This window comes from Anarhichas minor, unplaced genomic scaffold, assembly GCF_050575085.1.
Source record: "Anarhichas minor isolate MPS153535 unplaced genomic scaffold, ASM5057508v1 ptg000027l, whole genome shotgun sequence".
In the NCBI taxonomy this organism is placed as follows: domain Eukaryota; kingdom Metazoa; phylum Chordata; class Actinopteri; order Perciformes; family Anarhichadidae; genus Anarhichas; species Anarhichas minor.
Genome location: NW_027466473.1, coordinates 14,620,481 through 14,635,269, shown reverse-complemented (window position 1 = coordinate 14,635,269; position 14,789 = coordinate 14,620,481). Strand labels below are relative to the sequence as shown.

Sequence of the window (14,789 nt, the reverse complement as noted above, 5' to 3'; positions counted from 1 at the left end):
CATATTTATTAAACAGATATGAGAGTGTACAATGAAAGCAAATAATTATGTTTCCCAAAATGTTTATGGGGCAAAGAGCTAGCCCGTCTCTGTCCGAAAGTAACAAAATCACTAATCAACACATTATATCCGCTTTGTTCAAGCATGTAACTCTCCCAAAAAACCCCAACTTGGGTTTTTGTAAGTGTTAGGAAGCGAGCAGTTAGACACCAGACGCTGCTTTTTGGATATCAAACAGTGGAGTTTTATTTACCAAAAAATACAGAAAAAGCAAAGCAACCGTGGCTAAATTAGGCACTAAAAGAGTTCAACGAAACTGAACTCTGCCGCACAGTAACTCAAAAGAAGAAAAAATGATATTAGTGCAAGTTATAAATCAGAGTTTAAGTGTTAACAGCAGTAAATTAAATCAATTAGAAATTATGCATGCCAAAAAATGATAATAAACCTATACCAAATCTAACTCTGTCGATTGTGTAATTATGGGAAAGTTGCCTGTAACTGAATATAAAACGAAATTAATAAAAAAAAAGGCCAAATTAAAGTGGAAGTGAGTGGAAATTACGTCACCAAGTGTTTGTCTGCTGGTGTGGATGTGGGTGCGACCGTCACAGCATGGATCAACATGTTAATTGGTGAGTTTTAGGGGAGGGCAGAGCCAGTCTAGCTGTTTCCCCGTATGTCTTCCAGTGTGATAAACTAAGATAATCGTCTGCTGGCTTTAGCTGCATGCATCAGACAGGCTGTCAATCTTGATTGAAGCGAATTAGTGTGCTTGCCAAAATGGCAAATTAAGCCTTTAATAATCAAAAATATACCAACAGCAGTCGCCTAAATACAACATTAGTGAATAGTTTTTCTTCCAAGCACTTTTCAGTTTGTCCTTTATTTGAACAAAAGTGAATTTGTTAAATAATATTAGCTTCATCACTCGGTGTTTTGTTTTCACTTTGACATTCTTCTCTCCAACACATTCCAGAGTCCCAAGCTCCTAAATTAATACTTGAATATGAAACTATTTGTTTGTTAAATTAAACCAGGTGTCCTTACTAACTGTTTTGATGGGAGTGAGAATAAGCACCTGATAGGTCACCTGTGTGTCACTGGTCTGATTTTGCAGTGAAAGGGCACTGATTAAAAACACAGTGTGGGGATGATTTTGTACAGAAAAAAACAACAGAATAAATCCTGCAGAGGTAAAACTAACAAAACACAGTTACATCAGAAACAGTTACGCAACATCTGCCCCGTCTCCACTGCATTTTTGTGAATCATTATGAAAGTAATGAAAAACAAAATAAGCTTCACACGTGTTAAGTAGGACAGTGCCATCTGCTGCGCTATGGTTTGTATTACATTACAATTGTACATACTGTATGTTGATCTTTTTCCCTGTGGTGCCTCTGAATTCTTCACACAGAAACTAATGATAATTTCGGAGAGAATAGTACATATTGTCTTATCAATGATGACTGAACATTACGTATAAAAAAAACACATGTCTTACTGTGTCAGAAGGGGAACGGGAACAATTCCTTTGTTGAATCAACACAATATTGAGAGGAAAATATATTTTTGTTTTAACTTCACACAGAATAAACTGCATTAAAAAGTGTTGGTGTAGCTGCATTCAACACAAAACACAAAATTGTAAAATGTTAAGCGCGCAGACGATTCAGGTTAGCAAAATTACACGAAACCCCAGAGAGGCATGCAAATCATAACACTTGACAAGTTGATTTACAAATATTAAACCAGTGAAATCTAAATACATATCAAATATAGATTTAAAAGTACAATATCTTTTAATTCCTGAACATTTGTTTTTTTCCTTATATTTCCCTTCAAGCAGCTTGTTAAAATAGTTTCATCCCACACTGTTTGACAGCATTTCAGTTTAGATTAGATTGAATTTGCATATAAGAACAATAACAGGCTGTTTACCAGATGCAAACAGTAGCACATATAGAGATAAACAGTAAAAAGATAAGTACATGTAAAGAATGACACAGGGGTATGGATTGTGAGAAGGGATGTTACTGTGATCCCTACAAAAACAAAACAACATACAAAGTGTGTAGTGAGAATGAACATTATGTGCATATTTACTGTATGCCCATATATTCTGTATCAGTTTACCCCAACCCTGCATTGAAGCATATTAAATATGTAAACCCAATACTGAAAGCTGTTATGGCTGCAACATCCATTCAGATGTAAATAATCTAGATGTGCATCATTTTGTATATATCTTTCCATTTCATGTTTTATTACCAATTGTAAAATCTTCCATGTCCGCTTATCTATATTAATTCTGGTGGCTTACGATGACTCAATAATGTATAGAGTTATTGGATGCATAGTGGATAATAACACCAGTCCAGGCAGACATATTTTTTCTTGAATTCAATCTGTTGGCCAGCTGAGCTCCGGCTCACTGCGCATGTTTTCCACTAGAGGGCAGGACACTGTGTGGCTGCGTGACTGCATTCACAAACAGGCTCTGGCTGAGTTGGCCTCATCAGGGGCGGATGTTTTCTCAGTGTAACTTCCCAATCTCCCCTCCCCAACCCCCCAAAACCAGACCAAAAAAATACTCCAAGCCTCATTTGTCCTCTCAGTGTATCATCTTGGGTTTTCTCTTGCCACCTCTGTCTACACTTGGCTCTCTGCCTCTTTCCTTCAGCGGGAGAAAACCGCACTAACTGGAAACCGTTCAGAGCGAGATTACAGCAAAGACTATTAGTTCTAATATCACTGATTTTTGCGCATTTGCAGGGCTAAAAGTGACATGTTTGACACAGTTGGAGCTGTAAATAAAACAACAATAAACATGTGTTCAAAGCCTTGTGTTGATGGTTTATGTCTGCTCGGAGTCAAATATTTCCCCTGCAACTACTGCGGCAGCTTTAAACCCTGCAACCCCGCCCCTCAGCACTATCACATGAATCTGGACTCAACAGTGGATGTGAAAAAAGTTTGGAGGTCTGGCTGGAATCACTTTTCTCCAACTAGTTTGTTTTATTTCACTTGAGAGGACTTTTAGGTTAAACGTTTGCATCGGAAATCGGTGTCCGTTCTGAGTGTTTCCCAGGCTGTGATTTCTCCAGTTTATTTTCCCTGCAGGAATACTGAGAGAGAGGGGGGGGAGAGAGAGAGAGAGAGACAGGGAGAGAGAGAGAGAGAGAGAGAGAGAGAGGGGGAAACGGTCTGGCTGCTTGAAGGTATGTGGGAGGCATGTAACGTGTTGTACGCTGTTGAGATTGATTTTTGTCAGCGATCACTGCTTTAACTTGCGCTCCTTCGACTTGTTTACCCGACGATCGAGCTTCGTTTCACAGCTGATTAACTTCCGAGATGTAACAGTTTGAAACAGACAAGGACACATAAGTTCAAATGGTGTGGGGGGTGGGGGGGGGTTAAAAGTGTAAACAAATCCGATCATAACTGCAGCACTCAGGCGCATCTAGTATTAACGAGTCTGACGTTTGTTTTTCTGTTTGTTTGTGTGTTTGAACTTTTCGACAGATTTGTTTCGACACCAAACTTTGGCGACATGGACGCGCACCGCAGCGCGCCTCCGGTCGGGCAGCAGATTGTGCACGTCCGCGGGGACTCGCAGACGGAGCTGGAGGCCCTCTTCAGCGCCGTGATGAACCCCAGCAAGTCGGTCAGACAGCCGTCCTCTCTGCCCATGAGGATGAGGAATCTTCCGGACTCCTTCTTCAGGCAGCCGGATTCTCGAGGCCACTCCAGACAAGTATTAATAACTGCTGCTAACTGCACCGTGCTAGTTTACAGAGCAAACACTCGTGTGTCCAGACCACATACATCAACTACATGGAGTACTGTGGTCCTGCAATACACACTGAGTGACCAGAGTAACAGAAATCCTCTCTAACGCAATCAAACACTACCTGCTTTGTATCGGTAGTGGTGTTGCTAAAAAAAAGTATAAATACAGGATCATTTTTAATTCCTATTTTGTTCACCAGGGACAAGCTATCAATGAATGAAGTCCTGAAATTGATAACCGCTTAAATTGGGGCTCAAAATTACTGTTATTTTCATTATTGCTTAATCTGCAGATTATTTTCTAAATTGTTTAGTTTTTGGGGGGGGGGGTTTAGTATATGAAATAGTGGAAAAAATACTGCCCTGTACAAGTTCCCACAGCCAAGGTGAGGTCTGCTTTTAAAACGACCAACAGTCCAAAACCCAAATATATTTAATTTACTATCATGTATGACAACGACAAGCATCAGATCCACACATCTGAGAAGCTGGAACCAGCACGTTTCTAGTATTAAAAAAAAATGCTTGAAAAACGATTCAATGATAATCATTTCATAAAATTAGTTGCAGCTGTTTTTGGTTCTGGCTTCTTAAATAAGAGGATTTTCTGCTCTCCCCTGCTTTATCGTCCCTGTTTTATAAGGAAATTGTGACGGACATTCTTACTGACTTTTCATAGACTAAAACATGATCAAGAGATTAACCGATAATGACAATAATCCATAGTTAAAGCTCTAATCTGTCTGTCCTCAGTGAACATTACACGTTCCACAGCAGCAACATTTCCTGCAGGGCTGCTTCACTGGATAGTTTTGTATTTGTTTTATCACTGCGTGTGAATTTCTACCAATTCCGTGTTTTTGTTGAGGCTAAAACACATTGTGGATGTTTGAGTGTGGGTTTATCTTCGACCCCTGTTACTCTATTCTGTTTCAGTTTCCCTGATTTGGCCATATCGTTTTGTGTTTTTAAGGTTTTCCTCCTTGCCACAGTTAACTCTTCTGTTGTTTTATTGACGGATGCACCAACCGTTCAAGCAGCAAACTATCAAATATGCCCGATATTGCCTCAAATACTCAAATTACTTTAGATAAAATAGTTTAATCAGCTGTTGGCTGGCCATGTCTTAAGGTGTTTCTGATTAAGGGTGCTCCCCAAGAAACCAAGTCTTCAGAGGTTATAGTTATGAATTGGCATATAAATGGGTCTCACTAGATGTGTTTAAGTGTCATTGAGACACATTTTCTCACACTTTTCATGGATGTTCCCATGCAGGTCACATGTTGGGCTGGTCCTCTCTAGACTAGAAAGCAGTAACAGTCTATTTAGGTTTTACCTGTACTCCCAACTGCCCGTTACAAACAAAGATGCCTTTCCGTCCACTTGTATATCACGTTAAATGGTTTATTTGTTTAATGATCAGCCAACAGCCCTTGAGTCTTGCTCTTTGATTTGTAGATGGGGCTCAAATATCGTAATTTCTGAAATTTTATGAAGTCAATTATCACAAAACCAACAGTCTAAACAGTGAAAACTCCTTGGTGGAAGAAATAACATATTTTAAAGTAAAGAAGACAATTTCCCAGTTCTTCCTCTAAGCGTTTGTTTTTGCAGCTCGGCTCTCTCTGGTTACCATTCAAACCTTTTCTTCTTGCTGGTTTCAGTTTTCTGATTGCTTTCTTGTGGCTCGTCGTGGAAGTTGTTAACCCTGATTCTTTCTCGTCAGGCCAGTTCGGATGGAGGTGTGTGTGGCTCCCTCACACCTCATCACGTCCGCGCCCATTCCTCCCCTGCCTCCCTTCCAGTCAACTCGCTCTCCACTCAAGCAGCAGATGTAGCGGCGGCACCAATCATACCTGACGACGTGCCACTCCCCCACGGTTGGGAAATGGCCAAAACGCCTACTGGCCAACGATACTTCCTTAAGTAAGGCCTAACCTCTGTTTATCATTGTGTTTGATCTGTCGCACTGCAGGTTACTTGAAAGGTTTCTATTCAGAATGACCCATCTACATTTCTACACCTGCTCTCAACCTGTGCATGGCTGTAACTAATGATCATTCTTAGTATAAATGGTCAGAAAGTTGTGTAACTACCCTTTCACAATTTCCCAAAGCTGAAGGCGTCTTCAAATTGCTTATTAATTGTCCAGAATTACATTTGTTCAATTGGTAATCAATTGTCAAAAGCTGTAAATCTTCACGGTTGAGAAGCTGAGAGAAGCAAATTTCTGCATTTCTGCTTGATAAATGATCACAATGTTATCTAGATCATCAAACGGATTGAATCAACCAATCATTCCTTCAATAAATCTATTTTAAATGCACCAGGAGAAGTTTCTTTAGATCTTTTATTTTTTTACTGGAATTCAGTCCTATTACAGAAAATATCCTCCTTGAATATTTTGCTGCAGAAAGAATATAATTATAAGTAAAGTTAAACTGCAGCAGTGCAGTTATAACCAGGACTCAAACTAATCAGTTGCACGCAAACAGAAAATGTTCCAACTAGTTTTGTAATCCGTGTGGTTTCAGCCACTTTCATTCATGAGAGCACGTAGCATGACAGCTCACACACCTGTCAAAGGCTACTGGTAGTACAGGTAAAGCAGGTCCGATGTTAAAACTGTGCCTCACGGGTTCTTATCCATCATGCTACAGGTGTTTAACAGATGCAGATACGTTGAGACTTGTTGTGTGTTTGCAGTCACCTGGATAAGACAACTACTTGGCACGACCCTCGACTTTCGCAGCTTCAGTCGGCTGCAGTTCAGCATCCCATCTCTGGCACTCCGGTCCACGCCCACTCCCTCAGCAACCCAGCACCCACTACGCAACCACAAAACATCAACCCAGAGACAGGTATCACTCTGCTTCCCCCCCCCCCCCCCCCCCCCCTCTCTCAGCACAGACCCGCTTTTCATGTAGTTCAGCTCCATCAACAGTGGGCCAGGTCTTTGCTGGGTGAGATTTCTTCGGGATTTCTCTTTTGGTTTCTACATCTAGGTCTCTGCTGACTTTGGTGGGAATTATCAAATACATTCTGTAGATTAAAGCCTTAAAGACCCTGATGATGGAAACGGCTATAAAATGAGAGATGAGACTGTATTCATACAGGTTTTTCCATGTTTTTCTTATTTAGATGCAGGTTTCATGGCTTGTTGGACTAATGTTATCTTTTAATGAACTCTATTCATGTAACATTTTTAAAGGGCCGGTTTACCCAAATTACAAAAAACATTTTCTTAATTTATCTACATTTTTTGCTTTTATAAAACAGAAACAATAGACAGCTGAAAAACAATGTGAGAAGACAGACATGATACAATCACATGGTCAGCGTCTTTAATGATGGTTCACTGTCTTGAAACAATAATCAGATGCCAACATGGACATCGAAACAGGGTTTTTTAAATGTAATGATTCCTCCTGTTCATACTTGATATTAGTAGATCCCTTACTAATGTGCTTCCAATATAAGTGATGAGTGATAAAATCCGCAGTCATTGTTTTGTGCAAATACGTATTCAAAACCTTATCTGAAGCTAAGATCAGGCGTCCGCTGTCCAAATTAGCCAAAACAAGTGGATATCTTTCAGTGTTAGTCGTTTTAGGGCAAAATTCCCTCTTTTTGTTACTGTCCCTCTCCTGCAGCCCAACAAGGAAACACTGTCTGAGAAAACTTTTAAATTCATGTTCGCACAGAACGAGGACTGTGGATTTTGTCATTTACACCGGAGGCATGTCAGGAAGAGAGCTTATTAGGTCCAGAATGAACAGGAAGACTAATTCCAGCAAGCAAAAACTGTTACAATGTTCACACTGGTACCTGATTATTGTTTTAGGACTGACTTTAAAAATTGTGAACCTATCCTTTAAACCCCTGGGCCTCTGATATCAGCCACAGCACGTCATAAATCAATCAATGTCAAAATATCAATGAAAGCAAGTTTAAATTTAAAAAAGAAACAATGTCTCGGCCACTCTATAGATAATCCACAGACCCCACTGTGAACAGTTTTCATTTGAACTACTTCCTAATGAAGAAATAACCCGCAGCAAACATTCCATAATGTGTGTAATTAATTATAAATAAAAATATTCAGTGGATTATCCAGAATAATGGGGATAGTGGTTCTGTAAAGAGGTGTTGCTGTTGAATATTTGTATTTTGATTTGGCTGAATGGACTCTCCCTCTTTTTTCCCACAAAGAGCAGTATTGCATACTTCATACTGATTTACTTTAGTGTTTTTACAATCTCCCACTGCATTCAGGCAAGATAGAATAGTACATTCTTACTTTTTTTCTTCTCTACATGACATACTATACTGTCGCTATTTACCCTCTAACCTTCACTTCTATTTATAAAACCTCTATAAACTAGAAGCTAAGCAGACATTGAAGGGCGTGGGCCAGATTTTTATTTTTCTACTCTCAACACTCAACATGCTCTCCATCCACCATTTGCCTTCTCACTGTGTACTTTCACTGCTGTTCAGGTCCACTGCCTGAAGGCTGGGAGAAGGCTGTGACTGCAGATGGAGAGGTGTTCTACATCGATCACATAAATAAGACTACCGCATGGGTCGACCCGCGTCTAGGTAGCACTACTATCAAATTTGTGTCTCCTGAAATTGACAATTCTAGTTTGTCAGTGAGAAGCTTTTTGTTCCAATGTCCACCATCACAAGTTGCTGTTTGGCAACGAAAATAAGAAAAATCGCAAAGTTTTGACATGCTCTCTTCATATTTGTCAATGATGAAATGTTTCAACTCGTGGAAATATTTACTTAATTGTCAAAATGTTCTTTTCCTGTGAATTTCATGTTCCAGCCCAGAAGATGAACCCCGGCATCCTCGGCTTGGCACTGCAGCAAAGGCAGGAAAAGGAAAGGCTCAGATGCAAACAAGGCCTCCCTCCGCAAATCACACAGGTCAGAGTTTAAATAAAACTGTACTTGGACGTGCCGACAAAAAAAACTCTCATTTCATTTTAAATCACTCAACACAAGCTGTCTTACATTTAAGTTATTTCTTGTAATATCATGTGATATCTGGTTGTATTAGGCTGCATATTTAGCTCAGATTAAACCATTGTTTCATGTGAACCGAGCTGGAGTTTTAAACTATATTATACATGTATGTCTGTATGTGTGTCTGTCTTGTAGGAGGCAGGAGGAAGGAACCAGATGCCTGGTGGGATGGACCATGACAGGAACGCACAGACGCTTGTTCCTTCTCTGGATGTCAGGATCAGAGCCTCCAACCACGAACCCACACTTAATGGGTGAGTTCATGTTTAATATTGTTTTCACGCACTGTAGATCTCTTTTATTGTAATAATAATTGTCACAGAGCTGTTGTCATGAGGAGACCAAATTTGAAAAAGTATTCATGACCTGTGCTTAAAGTAAAAGCAGTAACTAGTGTAGAAATACCATTAATAAGCTACTTTTCCTGAGTAAATTAATCGAAAAAATTGGTTACTTCCAGAATGTTACCAGAATGATCTATTAATCTCGCTGCAAGGAGTTTTTACATGTTGGATTTATTATGTTATGACTCATTCCAGTTTTGTAACAGATGACAATCGGATATAAAGGAATGTTTATGTGTGTGCTTTTGTGCAGCGCTCACTCTCGCAACGAGAGCACTGACAGCGGTCTGAGCGTCAGCAGCTTACCCCGCTCATCGGACCACATGTTGAGCTCTGTGGATCACATGGACACTGGTAACACACAGACACACACACATACACACACGCACACACCAAAGTCAGAAAGATGGTACCGCGGTTCCCACAGTGGCAAAGTGGAAAATCCCATCACCATTTATAAACATGTTTATTTTAACCTAAGCCAAGGTAATGATGAACACAGTGTGCAGATATGACATCTGTTGATCTAAATATACATTGCAACCAATGGGAAGCAGTTTATTTTGGGATCATAGAGTAAATGTGTCACAAATGTAGCCAGTGATAATGCCTTATTTAGCTGTTATACTTTAATTGATGTATCTTAGAACTAAGAACTATGGCCTTCTTTAGACATTGGTTGTAATAAAAAAATTTTTTTTAAAAAGAGCTATGGAAGTAACCTTTCTAAAAACTATACAGAGTAATATGAGATCATTTATTTTTGAATCAACAAAAACTGCGTACCCCAGTGAGTCGGTAGTAATACAAAGAAAAATAGAGAGGAGCTGTTGAATGTAGAGAAGCGTGAACAGTTAATATGCTAATTACATGCACAAATACACACATTTAACTTCATAAAGAACACAGAAAAAGGCTTTGACTACCAGCTACTTTGAATTGCAACACTTTCGAGCTTTGCTCTCTTCTACAAGTATCCTCCAAATGATGCCGTGATGATGCTTATTTATGCATTTCCTTTTTATTTATTTGTATTTGCACACATTTGGCGTATTACATTATTGTGCATTCAGATGCTCCCCTGCTTATTTCTTTGTTTTGATTATATATTTTTTTGTATATAAAACAGAAACGGAAGATGGAAAGTATGAATTGTGCATTTTATTTGTGTACATACACACTTCCTGCGAGAAACAAACTAAACTGGTCCAGGTGCAGCTGTATTAAAGAATCCAAATTCTCAAATTCCTCCCAGCTCACTGATGATTAACACAGTTCTTCTCTGACTTCTTCCAGGTGACTCCGGCGAGACCTCCTCGATGACCGTACAGGAGTCCATGTCTGTGCTCCCGATGTCTGAGGGTGAGGAGCTAATGCCTTGCATCCCCGAGGGTCTCAGTTCAGACCTTCTGATGGACATGGAGACCGTTCTCTCCGGGTCGCACATGGACAGAGACAGCCTGCTCACCTGGCTATAGACACACTCAGCCACAGCCCCAAATATGGTTTGACATCAAATCTTCATGACAAGACTGAGAATTCTGGAGAATCATTGGCTTTAATAGTGGTACAGAACAACGTTACTGAGAGAATATGCTACTGCTGAATGATGGATCCCCAACACTACTCGCACCCTGAGGAATGAGAAAACCTGACTCTCGCAGAAGGTGGTAAGCTGCTGGCGTTCTAATCTTTTTGGGCTCAGTTTTACACAGATGCATGACAGAGCATCCATATTATCACAACACTCCTTTCTTTTTCGTCATTGAACTCAGATGATGCTCCTCATGTCTCTGGTAAAGAGTACAGATTTATTTTACTATCCCGACTTGGGTAATGGCGTTTGCAGCAATCTTTTAAAAACACATTGTCAGGTTAATGAAGTCTGGATGTAGCAGTTAAATGAATGTTCAAACAACATAGAAGTCGTTTAAAAGATATCATATCCACATTGGCCTCTGTTGTCTCATACAGCTTGTGGCCTAAAAGAACAACATCTAGTGCTACTAGAGCATCTAGTGCTCCCTGTAATTTGGGACTTTAATGCTCGTAGTTGTCCAAAACATATCGTCTTCAGAAGCATCAGGACTAAGCGCAAAAGATGAATTAAAGAAATTGTCTGCATTAACACTACATTGGTTGCATAAAACCCCAAAACTCTGCTCAAAATAACCAAAGCTAACCACAGCTACGTACCACTGCTACACAGAAACATCAGGGGTAGAGGACGCACCCTTGTGGAGAGCCAGTATAAGATTAAGAACACTAACAAGAGTTTTCAGTCGAAATGCTCAGAAGCCAAAAAACAGTATTAAAACCCTCATCAGAGTCACTTCTAAGTCTGTGTGGAATATCTTTGAAGTTTTCCGTATTTAAGTTAAGGAGGTTAAGCGTTGTCTTTGGTCACAGTGGAGACTTCTTTCCTAACAAATGAAAGCCTGTCAAAGCCCTTTACATTCAGAGAAAAAACTTTGGGTACTAAAACTAAGATAAAATGTGTATTTAAGAACCTTTTTACAGAAAGGACGGTAAAGAGGATGTCTACAGTGAAACACTTTCAGTCTAATGCAATCCAACACAATACAGGGTTTTCCCCAGGAAACTCTAATCATGTCACATCCTGATCTATTTAGTGAATGGACAACTATAGCCACACTTTTTCTATTGAGTTTTATTTCATAGAAGTGTGTTAATTACACTACATTAGCCGAACTCCACGTTAAACACTACAGAAAACCCTGCAACAGCCTTGCTATGAAATGGCTCTTTTTGAGGTTACTAATACCCAGGTTTTGTTAATAGTGACTTAGTTTTTGTTATTGGATTGGATTGCATTTTATTGTTAAGTGTTCCAGTCATTTTTTCCCCTCCAGCATTGAATATAAGCTTCACAAAGGTAGTATTTATTGGAGATTTGTTTTATTGGATTGCATGATATTGTACAGTTGTGATATTATTATTATTATGTCTGCCCATTGTTTAAGAAATTATGCCACAGAGATGCCATCATGGCCTGGACGTTATCTCTCCCTAGAGTGCAGCAGAGAGTTTAGCTCTCAGCAGCTTCTAAACTGGCCCTGGACCATAAACGAAAAATAGTCAATTTATTCTTTTTCCCACTATTGGCTAAATACATTCCAAATCATTTTCTTTTCTTCACATCTTAAACATATATTCATTCAGTGGCATCATAGGTTTGTTTTTCTCACAGAAAGTCATTCAACCAGTAACCGTCTCAGTCGAGTTTTTATTCATTTTAGCTCCTTAACTACAAATCATCTTCCCATTTATTTCCAAAATGTTCTTCCTTTCTTAAAAAACACAATTTATCATCACTCTTAGTTGCAAGAGAAATGTAAATGTCCATAAATACACTACAACATTACTCTATTCAGAATATTCTACAGCGAATACAATCTTTTATTTTCACCCATTAATGGGTAAAAAAGTGAATATCACAAAAACAACTCAAATCCCGTCAATCTCTTCATAATTATGTACAACACTAACTAATTTAAAGGTCATCTGGTAATTAATTGCCCAACAGATTTTCTCTATTTAATGGGCACATATAAATTAGATGCCTGGAACAATAGAAGAAACGCATTAAAGTTTCTAAAGCAGATCAACATGGATTGCAAAACACTTAGCAGTGATATAAATATGCATGATTTGTTGTAAATGCACTAAAACATGCAAAATCACTGGTAGAATACTTTTTAAATAATCCTGTCGGTGCCATGAAGGTATTAGTCTGCTACCACTCTATAGAGTTATAATATCCTCCGTCTGTGGCTCAAGTTGTCCTCTCTTAAAGAGCTGTTTTGTAAGTGGGAACGAAGAAAATATTGTGGATTTCATTGGGAGAGTCAGAGGATAAGTCAAAGAACCCTGTCTTACCTCTTCACAAACGCAACCTACTATTTGTGGATGCTGTGTTCTTGGCATATGGGGAGCTCTTTAATTCTCCTGTGTTAGTTACACTATATAATAAGTATATAATCTGTTTTTATCTGCTGGGTTGTTTCTGCAGTGTATTCATATTTTATCTAAATTTGAAGCTGTTCATTATTGGTGAGAGCCTGTCTTCTAACCAGCTTCCTTTTTATATATATATACATAATTTAGAGGTAAAGACTTTATTCACAACACCCCCAAATAAAGTGCCAAGTCACCTGATCTTTTCTAAATTAAAGTACCATGGGCCATGGGAGCAACTTACTGTTCATACACACAATGCAACACACTACCTAGCCTTTTATTTATCTTAGCATGCATGACACTTGCTATGTATGTTACATTATAATGATGTTTATTATCCTATTTACAGAGTTTGGAGGCAATCAGACTTGTTTTTATTTTTTACCATTGTATGCATGTGCTTTATATAAATATATTTCTTCTTACTCTCACTGTAATCATTTTAAAGGAGTTTCTGTTTAATAAAAATTCAAATACACCTGGCAAATAGTAGTTTCTAGTGTGTATTGTCTGCTGTGTGGTAGTAAAACTACACCTTGATGACTACACAATTTGTTCATTTAGGTCCATTGACGTCAGATGGGTATGGCAGGAAGTGGCAGCTACTGCAGATTAGTGTTGTCTTATTTAAACACTGTCTTCCTTGAAGTACAGGTACTAATTAAATGGACAGGGTATTGTGATAGCTTTCTGGTATTGGTAGGTTAAGACAATTCATACAAGCCATTTTTGAAAGTAGATCATGTGGTATGCAAAGGTTAGTAAAATGCACTGTGAGGTTGTGCCTCACTTAAGGGGAGTGGCTATGACAGGAAGTTAGGGGAACTACAGTGGAGATATCACATTCTAATAATGCCTTTACGTGACTCATTACCGTCTGACTTATCTTCAACAAGGCTTTTATGTAAGTATGCTGTCTATTCCTTGTACCATTATTTTAGCTTTAATATTCTTTGATAACTTAAGTGAAAGACAGAATAGTATTGTTGTTTCTGTAGTGTTAGCTTTGTGTGTAACATATACAAATATCTCTTTACATTTTTTTTGTTGTAGTTTTTTTATTTAATTGAACATGTGTCCTCCAGTACATAGTAGGTATAAAACATGTCCAGTGGTGGAAAGTATCTAAGTACATTTACTCATTTTTGAGGTACTTTAGCTACATTTACTTAAGTAAAAGATGAGTACTTCTTCCACCACTACAAATTTAGGTATGTTGTATTAATATTTGTAGGGAAATTCTGATGTTCACATATGTCTGTATTCACACAGGCCTGAGATACATTTTTGTATACAATTGGAGTTTTAAAGCTTTTTGCAGGTTGCTCGAATTGTTTATTGTGATTTTACACAACTGTAGGTGCTCTTTGATTTCTAATTAATATAAAACTAAATGAAGTGCATAACTTGATGATAATTTTTATGTATAATATTAATTAAAATGTTTATGTATAATATGAAGATCATTACACAGAAGTTGCTCAATAAATCCACACTTATCTTTACGAAATATATGGGCAATAACGTGAGCAATTGTGACTTAATGAACAGTTTCAATGTTGGTCTCAGTTTTCTATAGTAAGCTATTTCATGTTATTCATTGATAAAATAGCTTCCTTTGTGTGTGGAATAATT

The 14,789-nt window shown here is 38.5% G+C and overlaps 1 protein-coding gene across 1 annotated transcript; it reads left to right on the top strand.

Moving 5' to 3' along the window:
* Window positions 1-3,556: 3,556 nt before the first annotated feature.
* On the top strand, window positions 3,557-10,757 carry LOC142960730 (transcriptional coactivator YAP1-like). The gene is made up of 8 exons (XM_076102715.1): window positions 3,557-3,760; window positions 5,522-5,721; window positions 6,502-6,656; window positions 8,296-8,397; window positions 8,630-8,730; window positions 8,965-9,083; window positions 9,427-9,527; window positions 10,470-10,757. The coding sequence occupies exons 1-8, from the start codon at window positions 3,557-3,559 to the stop codon at window positions 10,649-10,651; spliced, it is 1,164 nt and encodes a 387-aa protein (XP_075958830.1). The 3' UTR covers window positions 10,652-10,757.
* Window positions 10,758-14,789: the final 4,032 nt, after the last annotated feature.

Bases quoted from the DNA above. Each gene is read 5' to 3' on its own strand.
- LOC142960730 (XM_076102715.1), top strand. From the start codon at position 3,557: ATGGACGCGCACCGCAGCGCGCCTCCGGTCGGGCAGCAGATTGTGCAC. The intron at 8,398-8,629 runs GTAGCACTACTA...TTCATGTTCCAG, and splicing joins ATGGGTCGACCCGCGTCTAG to CCCAGAAGATGAACCCCGGC. The intron at 9,084-9,426 runs GTGAGTTCATGT...GCTTTTGTGCAG, and splicing joins CACGAACCCACACTTAATGG to CGCTCACTCTCGCAACGAGA.